Below are 17,096 nucleotides of genomic sequence, written 5' to 3'. Positions count from 1 at the left end.
CTGGGTGCTAACCAAATGCAGCGGCAAGGTGCACCTCACTGGTCGGTGACTGCTGTGGGACAAGCCTGCTCTTGACCCGGTCGGGTGAAACGCAGCCAAGGACCGGCTTAAAGCAACGGGCGCATCGGTAACCCTAACTGGCATTTTCCCTTTGCCTCACACACAGTGCTCACCCACGCAGCACAGTGCACTGGCAAAGGCATTCTATTTTAGGAACAGCTTTAATCCAGAAGGAACAGCAGCACAGTTACCTGCAAGTCTGTAAAAGAGACTTCCTATCTTGACTACTTTGGAATTAAGAGCATTCCTGGAATGGAAACGTGGAAGTTTGGTGAGGGAGACAATGGGGTAGGCTAATAGATTGCAACTACTCACAAGCAGCTATGGCTTGCCTTCTGCCTGTGGTTTTTCCCCACACCAGTAATGAACAACTCGGATGTTTTTGATTCATTACAAGGGAACCGATTACATCACAGCAAATAAATGTATTTTGGTGATGACCCTGAGATTAGTCTTGCATGGAGGAAGTTCTGATGGAGGATTCTATTAGTTATCTGCGGCCATATTTGCACACCGGGCAACACAAACAAGGTGGCAACAAAACAGAATCAAAGTAAATCAGTTAACACTTCAAGCACTTAACAGAGATAACATTTATTTACTTTAGTTCTTCATAGACAAGTATTAAAGCTATATTGATAGTCGCTTTCTGCCCCAGCGTCCTGTCCTTACTGGAGCCCTGGATGTGGTTGGTTCTTCATTTGTCAGGGCAGGTGTTTGTTCACCAGTATCCGTTTTGCGTGGTTTAGCATGTGGAATTCTTCTTGCTCTTCTCCTTGGAGTATCAAGGAGTTCCACTTTCTCACCTGACTGTGTCTCTTCCCGAGTAGAGAGAGATTCTGTTTGTGGCAAGAGATTTTGTGTCCCCTTCCTAGCACTTTTTCCTCGTCCAGTCTTTCTGGAAGGAGCGGAAGAAATATTGCTACCTTCAGCAGCAGGCATTTCATTACTAGCCTCTCTCAAGAGTTCAGATGCAGCTTCCTTTGCTCTTCTCAATCTTCTTCTTGGAGTCACTGCTACAAATTGCGTCCTGACAGGTAGTGTTTGTCCATCAGAACAAATAAAGCAGCTGCTTTTTACTTTTCCTACATTACGCTTCCTTTGTCTCCTAGGACTAACACGTAGTTTCCTATACGGTGATGTTTCAGGTGGTTCTGCTGTGGCTTGCGCCTCATCTGCACCATCTTCAAGAACCTAAAGTTAAAAAGCGACTGTTAATGCATTATTAGCAGGCTGATTAACTTCCGACTGAGCTGGATGAAACAGAGGACACTGAAACGCTGCTTTTCTCTTTCAGATCACCCCTGAAGGTAGGTAGAGCCGTGCAACACATTCCCTACTACAGAGCAAAATGTATGCATGTAAGGGTCAGGGAACAGAGCATTCGGTGTATGCAACCCACGTGCTCCGTTTCTGGTAGTTCTGCAAGATGAAGTGGGTCTTGCATGTACTTGCCTGTACTATTTGTATCAAGCTACACATCGGGTTCACTACTGTGTCTTCAAGTAGAGGGAGGCTTTGTATACCCAGAATCATAAGTCAAGACCTCTTCTTGCTGATGCTGGCATGCACTACCACGAGAACTGTAGCACTCACTATGCTTGTTGGATGGAACAAGTAAATTAAGCTGGCCACCCTGCTCTATTAGTAAGACACTGATATATCAGAGAGAGCGAGCGCACGCGCGGGGGCCGCCTATTATAATTCAGAAGCTCTCTATAAGAGGCAGTCATCGTTATAATAAAAGCAGATGATGACAATTCCTTAGTACATATACAGAAAGATCACATGTGTAGATTAGCACATGGCCCTGTTCTGCTCCCAGTTTCGGTACATTCATTTGGAATCACAGCTCCTAACAATGCCAAGTAAAGACCTCCAAGGTCATGGGCATTTCTTGTGAGTATGTTGCTGTAGGCACGAGGCGTTACAGAAGCTCTGCCGTGGCTTTTTTGACCAAATTCAAGTCTGCCGTTCTGAAGCACAATCCCAATGCACAATTCGCAATGTAAGGACTTTTGTCAAACTGGGAAAAAAACATCCCAATCAGATCAGAGTCAGTAAGGCCTTTAACTGTAACAATCCCTAAGTGCAGCCCTGCTTACCTCAGCAGTCCATCTGGCATTCGAGTTCTCTTCCCTGAAAGATATTCTCGGTTTCTTTGGCCGTACAGGACAAATGGATCGTCCTGGAGATGCGGAGGGAGTCGCTAGGGGTGTGGTGCGGAGGCTGGGTCTCAGAATAGACTGAGGGGTGATCCCAGAAAAGCCAGGAGCTGATGTGGCCAAGGCTTTAGCTCGCTATGAACAGAGATAAAACCACTCCATTTAAACCACAGTTGACTCATTAAAACCATGTTAAGTTAGTTTAAGTTACAGAGTCTGTGCCAGCAGCAAGGACAAAGCTTTGCCTCTACGCTGCTCTTCTCCCAAAGGTAGAAAATCCTGAAGGACAAACCCCAGGCTTTTCACGTTTCTCCTTGCCTCTTTCTTAATGCCAACATAAAATGTTTCCAACCGATTACCTGACGGAACACAGATAGGGCATCTTCTTGTCTGCAACACTATCTCCCCTCCCGATGAGATTTGCAATATCTATGCAGCTATTCTGAAAGGCACACAGCTTCACATGGCACCCCAGACACAGTGACTGAGCACGCTGCCATGCGAAGCACCACCCAGCACAGCAACAGCCAGAGCCGATTCCTTTACTAATCAATGGATCCATCTGTGCGCCAGACGAAAATAAGTGACCCTGCTGTAGAAGTCCCCACCCAGCTTCAGCGAGGAGCGTTCAGGTCTTCCTTCCTCAGCTGAAGGTGATTTCACAGTATGGAAAGGGTTTAAAAGCAGGATTATTTAAGCGACAAATTGCATCTTTCAATATCTAAGCATATTGAGAAGTCCAACTTGGACTTCCTTTGTTCTATCCAGTAAAAACAAGCTTATTTCACGGAGCTCTGTGACAACAGCCGTGCTGGGATTTAACTACAACTTAACTTCCCCTCTTCCAGACCCGTCCCCACCGTACTGTCTCCAAATGTACTGCCTATACAGTACTGACACGCGGACTGCAAATGCTCCACCTTTGGAACCCAGCAGTTGGTGTGTTACCTACTGGGGGGTAAACCAAGTTCACAGGCCTTTGGGGTGGCCAGTTGTTCCTGCGTTTTGGCAGTACAGACCTTAACCACAAGTGGAGTCTTCAGTAAATTCAGCTCTGATGCTTGGGTAGAATCCACTGCTGAGGTGGAACGGTGCATGTTGGGTTGCGGTGGACTGGGTGCCATGAAGGAAGCAGAGGCTCTGCATGCTGAGTGCCAGCGACCACCATGTTGTGCAACTGGTGTCCCAACGACTGCATTGGGCAACTCTGCATCGGGAAGACGATGTGCTCTGACTGGTGGTTTGGTAGCTCCAGGGCTGGAATTACAAGGAAGGTGTAAATGACTTTCAGTCCTCTGAAGCCCAAACATACAGGAATTCCCATTTATTTCACCATAGCTTTGGAAAACTCCCAGCCTTTTTTCTATTCTGTAGAATTCTGACTATTTCTAACTAAGCCTGGGAAAAATGAAGCCAAAACTGGGCAGGAAGAGGTAAAAGATCACAACTTGATGGCATAGTCACATCCATCCAAACCCCTACACCAATGGGTAGATGGTAATCATAGCTTTAGATCCACAGAATCAGAGCATGTTAGGGGTTTTTAAGGAACCCTGAAAAAATATCTAGTCCATTTGGTTTGAGCTATCTAAAACTCTGAATGCACGTAAAAATATGTGTTTGCAGAAATAGAATTGCCGTAGAAGAAAACCTCTCTCTTCCAACATTACTTATAAGGACTTTTCCCCTCCCTCTCTTTCCAAGCATCTAGCTCAAGACACAACATTACTAGGAGGCTTCTTACCTATCACGTTGTGTGACGTGGGCTTTCTGCTTATTTCCGATACAGACTTCTCCAATTTTGGACAGAATGTTCCTGGTGAATGTTGCCCTTGTATGCACATTTGTTGCATTTCCTTCTTTTGCTGCTGTTGATAACCATGTTGGTCTTGAGACTGTGAAACAAGAGGGATCGGTATCAGCCCTGTCTCATCCAAGTGAGTGATGGTTAGTTGCACACTTCCTTCACCCTCCTAAAATTACCTTCTCTGATGACAGATGAAGGCACATGGTAAGGTTTGCCGCTCTCTCTAGCCAGCTTCCTCTGCACTCTGGGAAGGATCTTGCCACATTGGTCTAATACAGAATTTCTGGTGACTGCTCGCTCTCTCAGGCGAGGATCACGATCATTCTGGTGAAGGAAAGGTGTACAGCCAAAAGCCACCTCATTACAAGAAGTCCAGTGCACACAACGAGCTGTGCTATTTCTACGTAGTGACCAAAGAGCAGCAAGTTCTACCCACCAGCACCCACCAATTCCACCTGGTTCTTGTAGCCAACGAGCAGCAAGACTAGTGCAGCTACAGAACCTGCCACTCGGAGGGAAAACAATTCTCACACCCTCGTCAGCACCTGCCATTTTCAATCTGCTCACAAAAGAGCAGGCTCTGCCCTTCTCCTCCTGAAACACCCATGTCTGAGATTACCGAATCCACAGCGCAATCGCTAATTCTCTTGGTCAAACTGAAGTGAATATTGCAACGACTAAGGGAAAAGTTACCTGCAGACACCTTCCGGCTGGCTGAAAGGTTTCAAATGTGATATGGGACCTACAACCTGCAAAACCACCTGCTGAGTCTGACTCACTGGAAAACTTTGGCTCTGGACAACAAGCAGTGCATCACAGGCCCAGAACAGAAGCTCTCAAACCTTATTTTGAGGAATTGAATATTTCCAGGAAAGTTAAAAAAGCCCAGGCAGGACTTTTAGTGAGTACTAGGAAGAATGAGTTGTAACCCCTAAGAGAAACTTGCCCACTGGCCAGAACCTTTATGCTTACCACAAGATTAACCTGCAGGGACTGATTCAGCTGTTCTGCAGAGTTATAATTGGCACGCTGCCGTTGGTGGGCTAAAAGCAATTCATGACTCTGAACATCAGCATCGGTCAGTAAAAACTTCTCCAAATGCTCCTGTGAGAAATAACACCTGTCAGAACTGTACTAGGATTCCACCTCTTCTCTTTTTAAAGATTTGTTGTCCACACTTACTTGTTGAGTGACTGTAAAATGTAGTTTCAATAAATCTTCCATTAGTCCCAGCTCCCGACAGATCTCGTACGTGTGTTTTAGCAGCTCCTCCATGTTTAACTTGATGCTGTGTTGATGCAACAGGCCCCAAGCCTCCACCAGGCACCTGCAATTAATTTCTTGTATTATTTTCTTTTGAGACTATTACAAGGATAACAAAGATTATTAACATTATGCCCCAAAAGCTGCCCCAAGATATTATGCCAAAATAGTGGGATCTATTTCGTTACCTATTGGACAGCAACACACTGAGGGAAAGCTTCACTTCCCCGCTGCTTGACATGGGTGGCTTCATCATCTGCATGTATCGGAGGGCTTGCCTGTGCTCTCCTTGGCACATGAGGCACTGAAGAACTCTCCAGTGTTGCCATGACACAGGTCTCATTGTAGCTGGGTGAAAGAGCAGGGCCAGTGAGTTCTGTAGAAGATAGAGGTCATGGTTATTAACTGCGCACACAAAGCAAAAAGCTCCCAATTTCTTAACTGAGGGTGCATGTGGGTTAAACAAACTTCTGTGAGCTACCAAGGAAATGCTTCATACAGGACAGGTTCACCTCAGTTCTTAAGTGCTTACAGAGAAGAAGTTCAGTGTGCCAGACAGAACTGAGGGTGTGTTTTCAACGGTGTCATTCCCACTCTTGGGGGTTAACCAAACCTCTGGCTACAAAGAGCCCTTTATGGAAATACCTTACAAAATAGGTACCTGTTCTCCCAGACACACGCCTTACACTAACATCAGGACAGGCTGCTCTGAGGCAGCATCCAACTGCTCTGCTCAGCTCAACCTAAAGGGGTGGCTTTGAAAACTCAGATAGCAAGCAGTACAAAAGAGGACTTTGTCTTTCTTTCAATCAGCTGCCTGGCAACACAGTTAAAATTTCAACCCATCCTTTAGTGCTGAGTATATTTTAGCACTGTTACAAAAAGGGTCCCAAAGTTTTCTCACCCCTTATTAGCTAAGCAGCAGCTTTTAGCAGCATTTTCGAGATTACAGCCTTGTACTGCAATGCATATTGGAGAAATCCATTATCTACTTACTTCATAATCCTTGTGGTCTAGAAGCCAAAACCCTTGGATCATCTTAACCAGATCCCAAGGGATGGCAAAGGCTGTTTGGAAGGAGTTGATTGAAGCATCTGTTTGGTTCGGAAAGGAATGCATGATGTCTAGCAGCAGGTAAATTGTCTGGCATCGAGCATCTAATTAAGGATCATAAATTTGTAGGACCAAAGATGGGTCACATTACAGTTAGAAAAAGCACTATGAAAGGCAAACACAAGAATGGGAGGAAGACAAATCTGCTGAGGTATCAGTCTTGCCTTTTGAAGCTCTTAGAAACAGCAGACAGACAGGTCCTGAGCTCAAAACTGTGGTCCGAATAAGTTACCAGAAAGGAATGCTCATTGGCTTCTGCCAGCCATTCAGAAAGGTTACCTTCAGACCCTGAAGCACTCCCGTTACTCACTCAGCCTCCCTCTGCTCAGTGGAGCTGCCAGATGGACAATCCAAACATCTCAGCATCACAGAACATTTACGTGCACATACTGAAGGTGTCATACCGGTAACTGGAAAGGATACAATTGCATGCTTGTCGCTTTCTTCAATGCTTTCTAGCAAATAGAGATCCAGCAGTGCCTGGCATGAAAAAGTAATGAAGAGTTTTCTTATAAACTGTCTTTCATTAATCCTTGGTGTATGGAGGGGAGGGGTGTGTTTTCAGAGAAATGACGCTCACGTGTAAACTAGCAGGGGGATATTTCCCAGTTCCTCCTTCATCTCTCTGCCACAACTTCTCAGCCTGGTCTCCTAACTGGGAAACCATTCCATCAATCATCAAGCAGTCAGAATCCCATTTTCCTCTGGAACAAGAGGCAGCAAGGAGTTGCACAGAGTACATGGCTCAGGTTGCACAGAGGAAATGGTTCAAGATCAAGGGCTTGAAAGTGGAAACAGCCTGAGCCTGTTTGTCATTGCAGCAGCGTCATAGCCCAATCTGTGTTAGGCCCTTATTTCCTTTTCAGTACAATTTCCAAAGAAGAACCTCAGACCCCCTCATCCAAGGCCTATCACCCGGATGCTAGTCAGCCAGGCCAGGGACGAAAGCTCCCACTGGGAACCGACTTCTATCCAACAGCCAGCGAGTGCTGGCTCTGCCAACCGCTTCATGTGTGTAAATAACACCGACGTACTTGTGAGTAGGGGATTCAGGCCAATACCATGGTTCCCAGAGATCACTAGTCAAGGAGAGAGAGGGCTTTTTTTAAAACAATGATGTCACCAAGAGACGCTGCAAAGCGGCCTTAGGTACAAACATTCTAACAGAGGAAAGCAACCTCTGTGTTCAAAGGAACACACACATCCCTGAAGCCAGGAGGATTGACAGCAAATGAATTCAGCACAGCAGAGACAACTGTCGACACAACAGCCATTCCCTTCCGCTCCTGGATGTGCAGCGGAAGCCTTCCAGAGTTTCCCTGTAAGGCCTACCTTGACAGACGCTCAAGTTGCTGTCGATGGCCGGTGTAGTAGCTCTGCAGCAGAGGATAATTGTAGAAAGGTCGAGCCAAAGGCACATCGTCATCTGCAGGCAAGAAAGTCCAAGCAAGTTAAAGAGGGAACAGCACATTTTTAAAGCAAAACTTTGACTAAAATAGCAGCAAATGAGCTCAGCACCGAGAAGCCTCCGACTCTGAACGAAGCCAGGGCTCTTTCTGCCTTTGACACTAGACTCAAGTCCTTCCTGTCTCAAGTGCCGTTTTTGGTTTACAGCTGAGGTAGCCTTCAGAACTTGTCATGTAACCTGAAGTTCACTATCAAAAAAACCCCAAATCCCCGTTCTCAAAGGGAGCGGGTTTTGAACATGTCAGCTGAGCTGATAATAGAATTCATAATCCCTCAGTTAAAGGAAGCATTTCCAAGGTTTATTTTTTCCTCAAGCAATATGTTCAAAACATGCAGGCAATGCTTCTCCTGTAAAAAAAGAGCATTCCAGTATTTGTTCCTTACTAGTTACTGGTTTCAAATCCCAAGGATTTCAACCTGTGGCCAAGAGCAGCTCCTGGAGATCAGAGGAACACTGTTGGTATTTCTAGAAGGGCACCCAGGAAAGAAACTGGCTGCATTATTCTACACCCCGTACTTGCTAAAACAGGAACAGCTCCGTTTGAGAAACAGAACTCCAGCCTACGCTGCGGCCACGGAACCAACATGACTTGTTACTGATGAAACGACTACTAAAGCACAGCTGAGAATGTCTCCATAGACATGGCTGAGCGGATGGTCTCCCTGTTGCAAATGAATTACAGTTCATGCTTACCTAAACCCTCTGGAAGGAGACTGGATCGACAGAACCAGGCAACCACTTGCGCATACAAAGAAACAAGGCTGGTTACCAACTGCTTCTTTCTCAAGTTGGCAAAACCTGAAACAAGGCATAAGATGATTTCTCTTTCTGCAAATCTTCACTTCTACACAATTCCCTTCATCCTACTCAATAGGAAGTATCTAAATAACAGGGCAGAAATCTTTCTCCTTGTATTCTCACTCGGTATGACTCTCTTCTCTGAAGAGAATCCCACACAGTCACCACCAAAACAAAAAGCAACCCCTGCAAAGAAACAGGTTCACTAGAGGTTAAAATGCAACTAGAGCTTTTCACATAGCAGACATTTTTACTATAGCAAATGCTACCACATTCACTTGCTGTCATTTCAACCCAGCTGCTGCCTGCGTAGCTTCTTGCTGAACGTAACCTCCCCAGCCACTCAACAAACTATGTCCCGGAACTCTGTGCATATTACGTGACAGTCACAACTTCTCAGATTTAAGCCCCTTCTCCCAGCTGCGTCTGACTGCCTTCCCATCATCAAAACCAACCAAAGCTCCTGTTTCCACAATTACAACCCAAGCATCACTCCAAATCTTAACAGAATGTATGAGAGATTGAATGATGCTGTTACAAACCTTGTTCGGTAAGCTCTCGTGCCTCTGTTAGAAAACAGTTTAAGACTCTGCTAAGGTTGGTCAAAAGCAACTGGCAGTGCTGAAGAGACCGTAACGTCTGTGGGTCAATGAAGTTGCAAGAACCATTGAAGAGCGGAGCACCTTTTCAAGAAGAAATAGTCCATCATTAGCGTACAAAGCAATTGCAGAGTTTCAAGGTTCCCTTTGGGAACCGTGTGCAATAACAGGTGCCAGCAGACTTCTGAGCAAGTTCAATCAGTAGGAATGATTTTACAGGTGCAGAATGACCACATTAGTACTCACACATTTGGTCCAACTCATTTTTTGTACAGATCACTTTGTTCCACGTCCACGCAAGAACAAACTGCCAATTGGCAGCAGAACTTGGCCGCTCTGTAAGAAAACAAAAGAAGAAATGAATCAGCACCTTCAAACTCAAAGCTAAAAAGTCTACCATAAAACCAGCCTCAGAAGTCAAGGATTACCTTCAGATGCCCAATGTTTAATGCATCCCGTCAGAAAATCTAAAGAGCCTGTCCGGACAGCAGCTGACAGTATCGCTTCAAATTGCTCCTCCTAATCACAACAGACAAAATAAAATGAGACTCCGATATATTTTGATATCTGAACCCTCAACTCTAAGTGTTTATTTCTAACTGCCGACTCATTCAGAGATCACAAGTCAATTAGTCCAGAGGTATAGCTCTGCTTTCAGAGGATGCAGTAGTTTGCCTCTGAGGCAGACTCCCCGCCTTGTCAGGTACTAAATGCCAAACCTAATGCTTTGGGAAACCGGCGGGGATGGAGGTTCCTCTGAGGGAACAATGCCTCCTCTTGCACCCGACCAGCACTAACTGCACGATGCCTTGGGCCTCTCTGTGGCACAGAATAAGCCGATGGTTCCCTAGCCCCAGATCCACTGTGGCTGCTGCCAGTCAAACTCGGCACTTGGGACCTCAGGCGACTGTTACTTCTGCTAACTGAAGGCAACACTCATGCTTCAGGGCAAATATGAGGAAGACCATATCATCACCTCTCGGAGCCTCTGCAGCCCTGGCAAACAAGAAGGATGGATCTCCCCTGTGATCCCCTGATACGCACGCACCTGACTCAAACTGGATGGCGAGACATCAGACAGTCTCGGAGACAGCAAGCCAGATACAAGACACCTGTTGTAGGTCTCAGGAATGGCTTTGATTATTGAAGGACCGGATTTCTTTAGCAACTGCAACGTCTGAAACATCAGTCACAAAATACAGGTTAAGACAGCATTGCTTTTCTCCAACAGCCCAGTACTTTCTCCTGTTCTCCCTTCTGCCCCCCTCCTTCAAGTTAATCAGGGATCAAAACCCTCACTCCAGGCCATGCCAGCAGTTCCACGGGTGAGGAACAAAGAAGTAATGGCTTTCCCTCCCCTAAAGCAATGCTGCATTTCTTTCTAGGCATTCAATCCCCGATCGTGCTTCAACGGGTGACAACAGGAGTGTTACAGTCCCAAGAGTCGCCCTAAAACATTACCGCGCACCTAAAACTGGCAGGACGCAACTGGAATGATTCCTGCAAATGGGCAGGGTGAGCATAAAGGGTCTCTGAGGCTGAAAGTGGGGCAAGAGAGAACACGGAAAAGCTACATCTCCCGACACTCGCAACAGAGGTACAGCAAAGATCACCTCCTTCTGGAAGCCGGTGCAAGTCATGTGAACCACTCCGGAGTTCAGCAAGCACGTACCATCTGCAGAAACAATGAGCATGTGACAGCCCCCTGTACTCTCACAGTCACTCTCTGAGCACTTTACACTCGCGCGTAGCAGTATCTGGACAGATGTAACTGAGCACCCGTTGTCTTCAGCAGAGCACTGACGCAGTTTGGGATACAAAACAATTTCTCTCGAGTGCTATCCAGGTGCTGTGCTGTGAGCTTCAGTTCAAGGCCCTTTCATTTTATAACCATCACCACTTCAGTGTTGGCATTACCAAAGCAACAAACACCAAAACCCAGACAGCAAGCTCAAAGACATGTTTCAGAGTTGGCCTTGGGAGGGGCCTGGAGATTTTTCCTTGGGTATTGGAGTGACAAACAATGAATCGGAGAACCAGTCCATGGCCTCTGACCTCCATGGCAGCTTAGCACTATTCAAAGCAGTGAAATACCTACCAAAGTTGTAGATGCCTGGATGAAAAAACTGCTCAGGTGGTGGATGAGATGGAGGAACTCCCCGACTGAGACTCCGCTCCTTTACCAGAACATCCAAAATGAGCTTTGGAGAAGTCACCCTCGTTACAGCATCCAGCGACCACAGTGCAAAGTAGGGGCAATCGTGAAGGAATTCTTCCGCCCTTAAAGAAAAGCAGTGCATAAGCTCAACGCTGACAGCTCAGTGAATTCTTCCGAAGCGATATATGGAGAACAACAAAAGAAAAACCTACCTTAGTGAATCCGGCATTTCAGTCTGATACCAGCGATTAATGTCAAATACACACAAAAAAGTCGATGGTGTTCGCTGACCATAGGTATTCACTTGCCAGCTGAAGACTGAGACACTGGTCTCAGGAGAGATGACTGTAAAAGACAAGACGTTGATTCTCATTGGTGGAAAATACGATTTGTCTGCTATTTTTAAAAAACCACTTTCCGTTTTACCTTAGTTCTGTCATCAAGCACAACACGTACTGATTGGGATGAGGAAGAGTTTAGCAAAACCCAAAGCATCCTAGGATGCTTTCAGAAAGCATGCCAACATGTCTAGTATACACTTGTGTCGCTCAGTAACATTCTACTCCAGTTCTCTCACTAAGTGGAGCCGTCTCTCTTCTCTGGGGAGAATGCATTTGCTGGACGTAAGCAAAATAGGTGGCATTTCATTTTCCATAATTGAGTAAGGAACAAGGTGCTATTTCTGTTGATTTCATTATTACCATTTAGGGAACCTCATACACTTCACTATTAGTTGCAGGACTCAGCAGCAAACGTCATCTGCCTTGTGTTTGCTACACTTCAGAAAAACATGGACGTTGATTCCAGTGAGAAACTATATACAGTATGGATTTTCCCTCCAGTTGGAAAAGAATCATAGACTTGTTCTGGTTGGAAAGACCTTTAAGAACATCAACCTAGCACTGCCAAGTCCACCATTAACTTCTTTTTAGGGACCATGTCCCTAAGCACCACATCTCCATGCCTCTCAAATACCTCCAGGGATGTCTCATTGTGAGCTTCTGTGCCATTTCTCTTTTGTTAGCTCCTGAAACTAAACTGCCTTTAGAGAGATGAAAATGGAAGCCACTTGTTCCCTTGAGGAATCTCAGATAACCTAGGCATCCAGTGTCTCCTTTTCAGTAAGCCCAGCAAGCTAGTCTAATGAACAAACCTTCATTAAGGCTTTCCTCACTGCCATCAGGGTGGCTAAATTTTTCAATGGTCTGACAGCTGAGTAGTTTAGTATTCCTGGTCTGCCCTCTCAAGGGAACGATTCCACCTGTGAGATCCAAACTGTAGCATTCGCCGCAGGATTTCAAACCCTGGGGAAAAAAGAAGCGACAAGCAGAAAGGGCATTTGAGATCCAATCAGACATTATTCCTAAATCTGAAAGAACGTATGTCTGGCTACAAAGAAAAATGCTGAAGTTGTCTGTGAAGCACGCATGCTCCCTTCTCTTTCATCAAGTAACTTTGGAAATAACAGACAAGAGCAGCAGCTAAGAAAAATCAAACCCATCTCTTTGAGAAACTAACATGAATCCTAAGCGGAGACTCTCACTTCTATTATAGAATAAACAAACACTAAAACCAATAGTATCAGGAGCCTGTCAGAGATTAATTTTAACTGCTGAATTTCCAACTTTTATTCCAATGCAAAGAGGAGCCAGTCCACACATGACACTGCAGGATCAAATTCCATGGCTTGCTTTCAAAAACCGTGGACAAACGCCACGCCCAAGAAGCACCAGCAAAAGACTTACTATTTTTTTTCAGTCAGCTCTGAATTTTAAGGGTAAATACTGCACAGGCCAACTTAGGTGATAGTCCCATAGAGAAAACGACTCCTTTCATCCTCTCTCATACATGCATCATTTACCTCATACATGACTTGTCCGGATGCCAAGCGTTTTCTGCCATCAAAAGCCAGCTGCAACAGATGTAAACTCACAACGTCCCCTCCACTGAAAAAAGTATCAGTGATGGAATTTGGTTACAAAGCTGCTTTATAGTCCTCATTTCATTAGATCTAGACTGAAGACATCTTAATGGCACACTTTTGCTGAGAAGACCAGCACCACGACCTCCAAAAACACGACAGGCTGGTCACATTCAGCCATTAAAACATAAAGGAGGAAACTCTGACAGCTTCGGGGGCAAGTGCTCACCCTACAATTGGAAAGCTTTAGTCTGGTGTTGCTGTACAAACTATAAGTTGTTGGAAGTAGTTCTTCAAAGGGAAGAGTTCTCAGTCAACAAGGTTTTCAAGTCAAACCTAATAGGAACTGCTGAGCTGATTAGGGAGTTTCCAGATGCTGAAGGAGAGAGAGATCTCATCCCTTCCTTTCCCTTCCTCCCAAAGTGCCAAGCCACTGCACCCTGCAACATTCTGATCTGATTCCTTAGCCCAGCAGGAAACCATTGACTTGTCTGCTGAACAGTGGCTGTTGTCTGCCAGGTGAGCTGAACTGGCTCACAAAGGCTCCAGAGGCTGCTCCAGTTGGCAGAAGGGAATGGGCAATGCCGGCACCTCCCTCCTTTAGGGGCAGCAGCCCGGCACATCTGACCTGCAGCTCAGCTGGGCTCAATGGTATTTTCGTGTCACGCTGCAAATACCAAACATGTCAGAAGCAGTCGTCAAGAAACAACGGAAATCATTCAAGAATGCAAGCACAAATGATTAGCCACTGCTGCTTTGCCTTCATTCAGAAGGCAGGAATTAGTAGCTCCCTCTTCCCAACAGTGAAATCCTGTTGAAATTGCATTGTAAGCTCATTGTAAGATCAGGTACCTTCCGTACCCGAGAGAATCTCCTGCGCAGCTACAAAATCCAGAACAACCAGACACGTAGCAACTGCAGGTGAACACATACTGAACAAAAAGTTAAATTCATTCCGTGGCTCGTGGTAAGTTGTTATTCACCTTTCTTGTGTAGACTGAACGGCCCAGAGGTAGCAACGATTGCGAGGATCATTCTCAGGCTCTTGAAAAGTAACAGCATAGACAGGAATCCGGCCACCTTCTGGTTGAGTGTGGTGCCTACAGGTTTAAAAAACAAAAACAACAGCAACAACAATGAAATAAGAAAAGCTCTCTATACATTAACATGCTTCCTTAAGCAAAAAGAGTGCCACCCCAGGCATGGCCGAGCGTAAAGGCCTACTTACTCCCTCTTCAGAGTTTTCATGTTCCATAGTGACAGGTAGCCATCTGAAAAGCCCACCACCAGCTGATTGGTTCTGCTTATGTAGCACAGGGTTGATACTGATGGTCCTGAAGGTGCTTGCAATTGAAAAGAGATATGTCTGCGTTCCCTGGTCGCAATTGCTCTTCTTTCCGGGACTTCAGCAGGACTAATAAAGAAAACTTCTAGATCTGCACACACAAAACCAGGCAATAAATGATTCCATGGAGGTGGCATTTTAAACACTGATGTGACAGCACCTGTAATCCAATTCTACCGCTCCAGGCCAAATACCTATTTAGGCAGCACTCTCTTTGCCATTGCCATCGTGCATGTATTCAAAGAACCACAAACTCTCCCATCAGACAGGGGCTCCCATTCACATTTCAAAACCGGTAGAAGTGTAACCTCCACAGAAAAGAGGATCTTAGACTCTGGAAACCAGGACTTCGGGCCTTGCCACAAAGCTGTCATCTGAAGTGACAGCAACTCCTGAAGCCACTGTTGCAACAGGCAAAACACCATATGAACGCTACAGACACAAACTGGAGGTTTCACTCCTCCAAATCCATGGCTTGCGAAGCTTTGGAAGCTTGTTCAGGACTGTAGGATGTCAAATCGCTGCCTGTAATCAGGAGTCACACATGTCTGCACGCTAGCATCTTCAAAGCGGCATGCTCAGGGTTGAGGTAAAAGCCACAAGTTGCCTTATTTTTCAATTCCAGTTTGAAAACTGAAAGCTTACCTGATGCTTCTACTTCGCTCTGACTGCCAGATAAATCATCCAAGCAAAGGTCAACCAGAAGGACGTAACCAGCATCTGTAGCCACTGCTGCCACTCCAAAGAGACATCGCAGGCTCTGATGTAGGTGCTGAGTGCTCACACTGGCTCCTCCGTAATTACTTATGACTTCTATAGCAGTTACCTATAGGAAAACTGCAAATTACTATTTCTGCTGTTTGGAAAGCTCAATAGAAATCATTTGAAAGCGAAGCCAGAAAGTAAATACAGGACTGTAAGATTTAAAAACAAACCCATGCTTCCCATGACAACAAGGAAAAGAGAGAGGAAAAAATCAAAAAAGCCCTGCACAAAACCCTGTTAGTGCCTTCCATTTACTAGCAAACAGTCCAACCAGTAAGACTTGTGCCCTGTCCACATTGACCTCACTGATCTACTAGCTATACGCTTGTGACAGCCCACAGCTCTCCTCTGCCAGCTAAAGCTCCAAGACTCACTACCCCGAGTCAAGACAAAATCGTGTTCTGCTCTAAAGCACCTGCTTGCAAGTGGGACACTTTTGGGAACATGTCTGAGTCATTGGCAGCATGCCTATGGAGGTTTGGGATATTTTGAAGACAGTTTTCTGACAGGATTATGCAGCTCCTAACATCACAAAGCCTTCGTGTCTCCAAAGAAAAAGTACGTACCCGTCCAGGAATAACAACAGCTTTAACCACTCTCGATATCCCAAGGTCGTACAGGCAGAGAACGCTTCCTTCTGCTTCTTCCAAGCCAACCAGCAGCCCAGTTCTCTTCTGCCAGGAAAACTCCCTTACCACACGAACAGTGGGAAGCTCTTGGTTTACTCCACTGAATCGGTAAGCAGAAAGACGCTCTCCGGTGACAGAGTTCACTACCTCCAGATGAGGGCCACGTGCCAGCCAGGCTAGCGCGTTTCTCCCTGGAAAAGAAGAGAAGAGAAAGCCATCTTAACTCAATTACTGCATTGACAGTCCGGTAGATAGGGTCTACCTGGCAGTAAAAGCAGCCTAGAGGTCCAGAGAGGCACCCAGCTCTACTGTCAGATCACCTAGAAAGTCAGCTGCCTAGCCTGCTCAGCCACTTGCAGCAGCTCTCTCTCTGATCACTCTCTGCATCCTACTAAATACTCTGGGAGTGTGGCCGCAGCGCTTAGCAGCGTTGTCCTCTCCCTTCCAGGCAAGAATAACTTGGTAAGGAGACCAACTTTAAAGGAAAACGCTCACCTCCAGAAAACTTCCCGCACAGCACAGAATCCGGGCTTTTCCCATCTTGCCCAAGGGCCTGAAGTGTCACCTCTGGAAACTGCAGCAGACTGGTTGTTACCTCAGCCTGTAGCTCTTGCATTCTGCACTGTAAATAAAGAAAAAAAAGGCAAAAATAGACTCATGGCTGCCATACCTAGCTTGGAGATTGACAGAAGTGGCATCAGCACGCAGTGTGAAATCTCCTGTATGTCACTTGTAGCTCTCAGCCTAAAACAATGGCACTTGGGACAGACTTTGATCTCCCAGCAGAGCAAAAGGAGAACCCTTTGCTTTTCTGATTCCTATGAGATCACCAACAAAAAATGCCACAGACGTACTGACAAGGTAAGTAACAGGAAAAAACCTGAGAAAGAAGGAATCCTAATTTGAAAAGCTGCTCAGTAACAGGATGAGTTTCCTCATGATTTGTCCCTTCCCTTGGTTTCCATTTGATTCTTCATTGTCAGTGGCCGCCTAGTAGGTTTCATG

General features: G+C 45.8%; 1 protein-coding gene across 1 annotated transcript; it reads right to left on the bottom strand.

The window, feature by feature from the left end:
* Positions 1–1,145: 1,145 nt before the first annotated feature.
* LOC311189397 (protein ELYS-like) lies at positions 1,146–16,707 on the bottom strand (the record flags this gene model as incomplete). The annotated part of the gene is made up of 27 exons (XM_084261066.1): positions 1,146–1,254; positions 2,166–2,248; positions 3,245–3,482; positions 3,970–4,120; positions 4,209–4,356; positions 5,005–5,136; positions 5,215–5,359; positions 5,484–5,671; positions 6,292–6,438; positions 6,832–6,888; positions 6,989–7,112; positions 7,741–7,834; positions 8,570–8,674; positions 9,217–9,357; positions 9,520–9,609; positions 9,702–9,792; positions 10,322–10,450; positions 10,887–10,948; positions 11,372–11,553; positions 11,644–11,776; positions 12,585–12,735; positions 13,293–13,377; positions 14,336–14,452; positions 14,581–14,788; positions 15,343–15,523; positions 16,029–16,282; positions 16,587–16,707. The coding sequence occupies 27 exons, from the start codon at positions 16,705–16,707 to the stop codon at positions 1,146–1,148; spliced, it is 3,666 nt and encodes a 1,221-aa protein (XP_084117192.1).
* Positions 16,708–17,096: the final 389 nt, after the last annotated feature.

This window comes from Gallinula chloropus (assembly GCF_964237585.1).
Source record: "Gallinula chloropus genome assembly, chromosome: 3".
Lineage (NCBI taxonomy): Eukaryota > Metazoa > Chordata > Aves > Gruiformes > Rallidae > Gallinula > Gallinula chloropus.
Note: the sequence above shows the minus strand (reverse complement) of the source record. Positions and strands in the feature narration are given on the sequence as shown.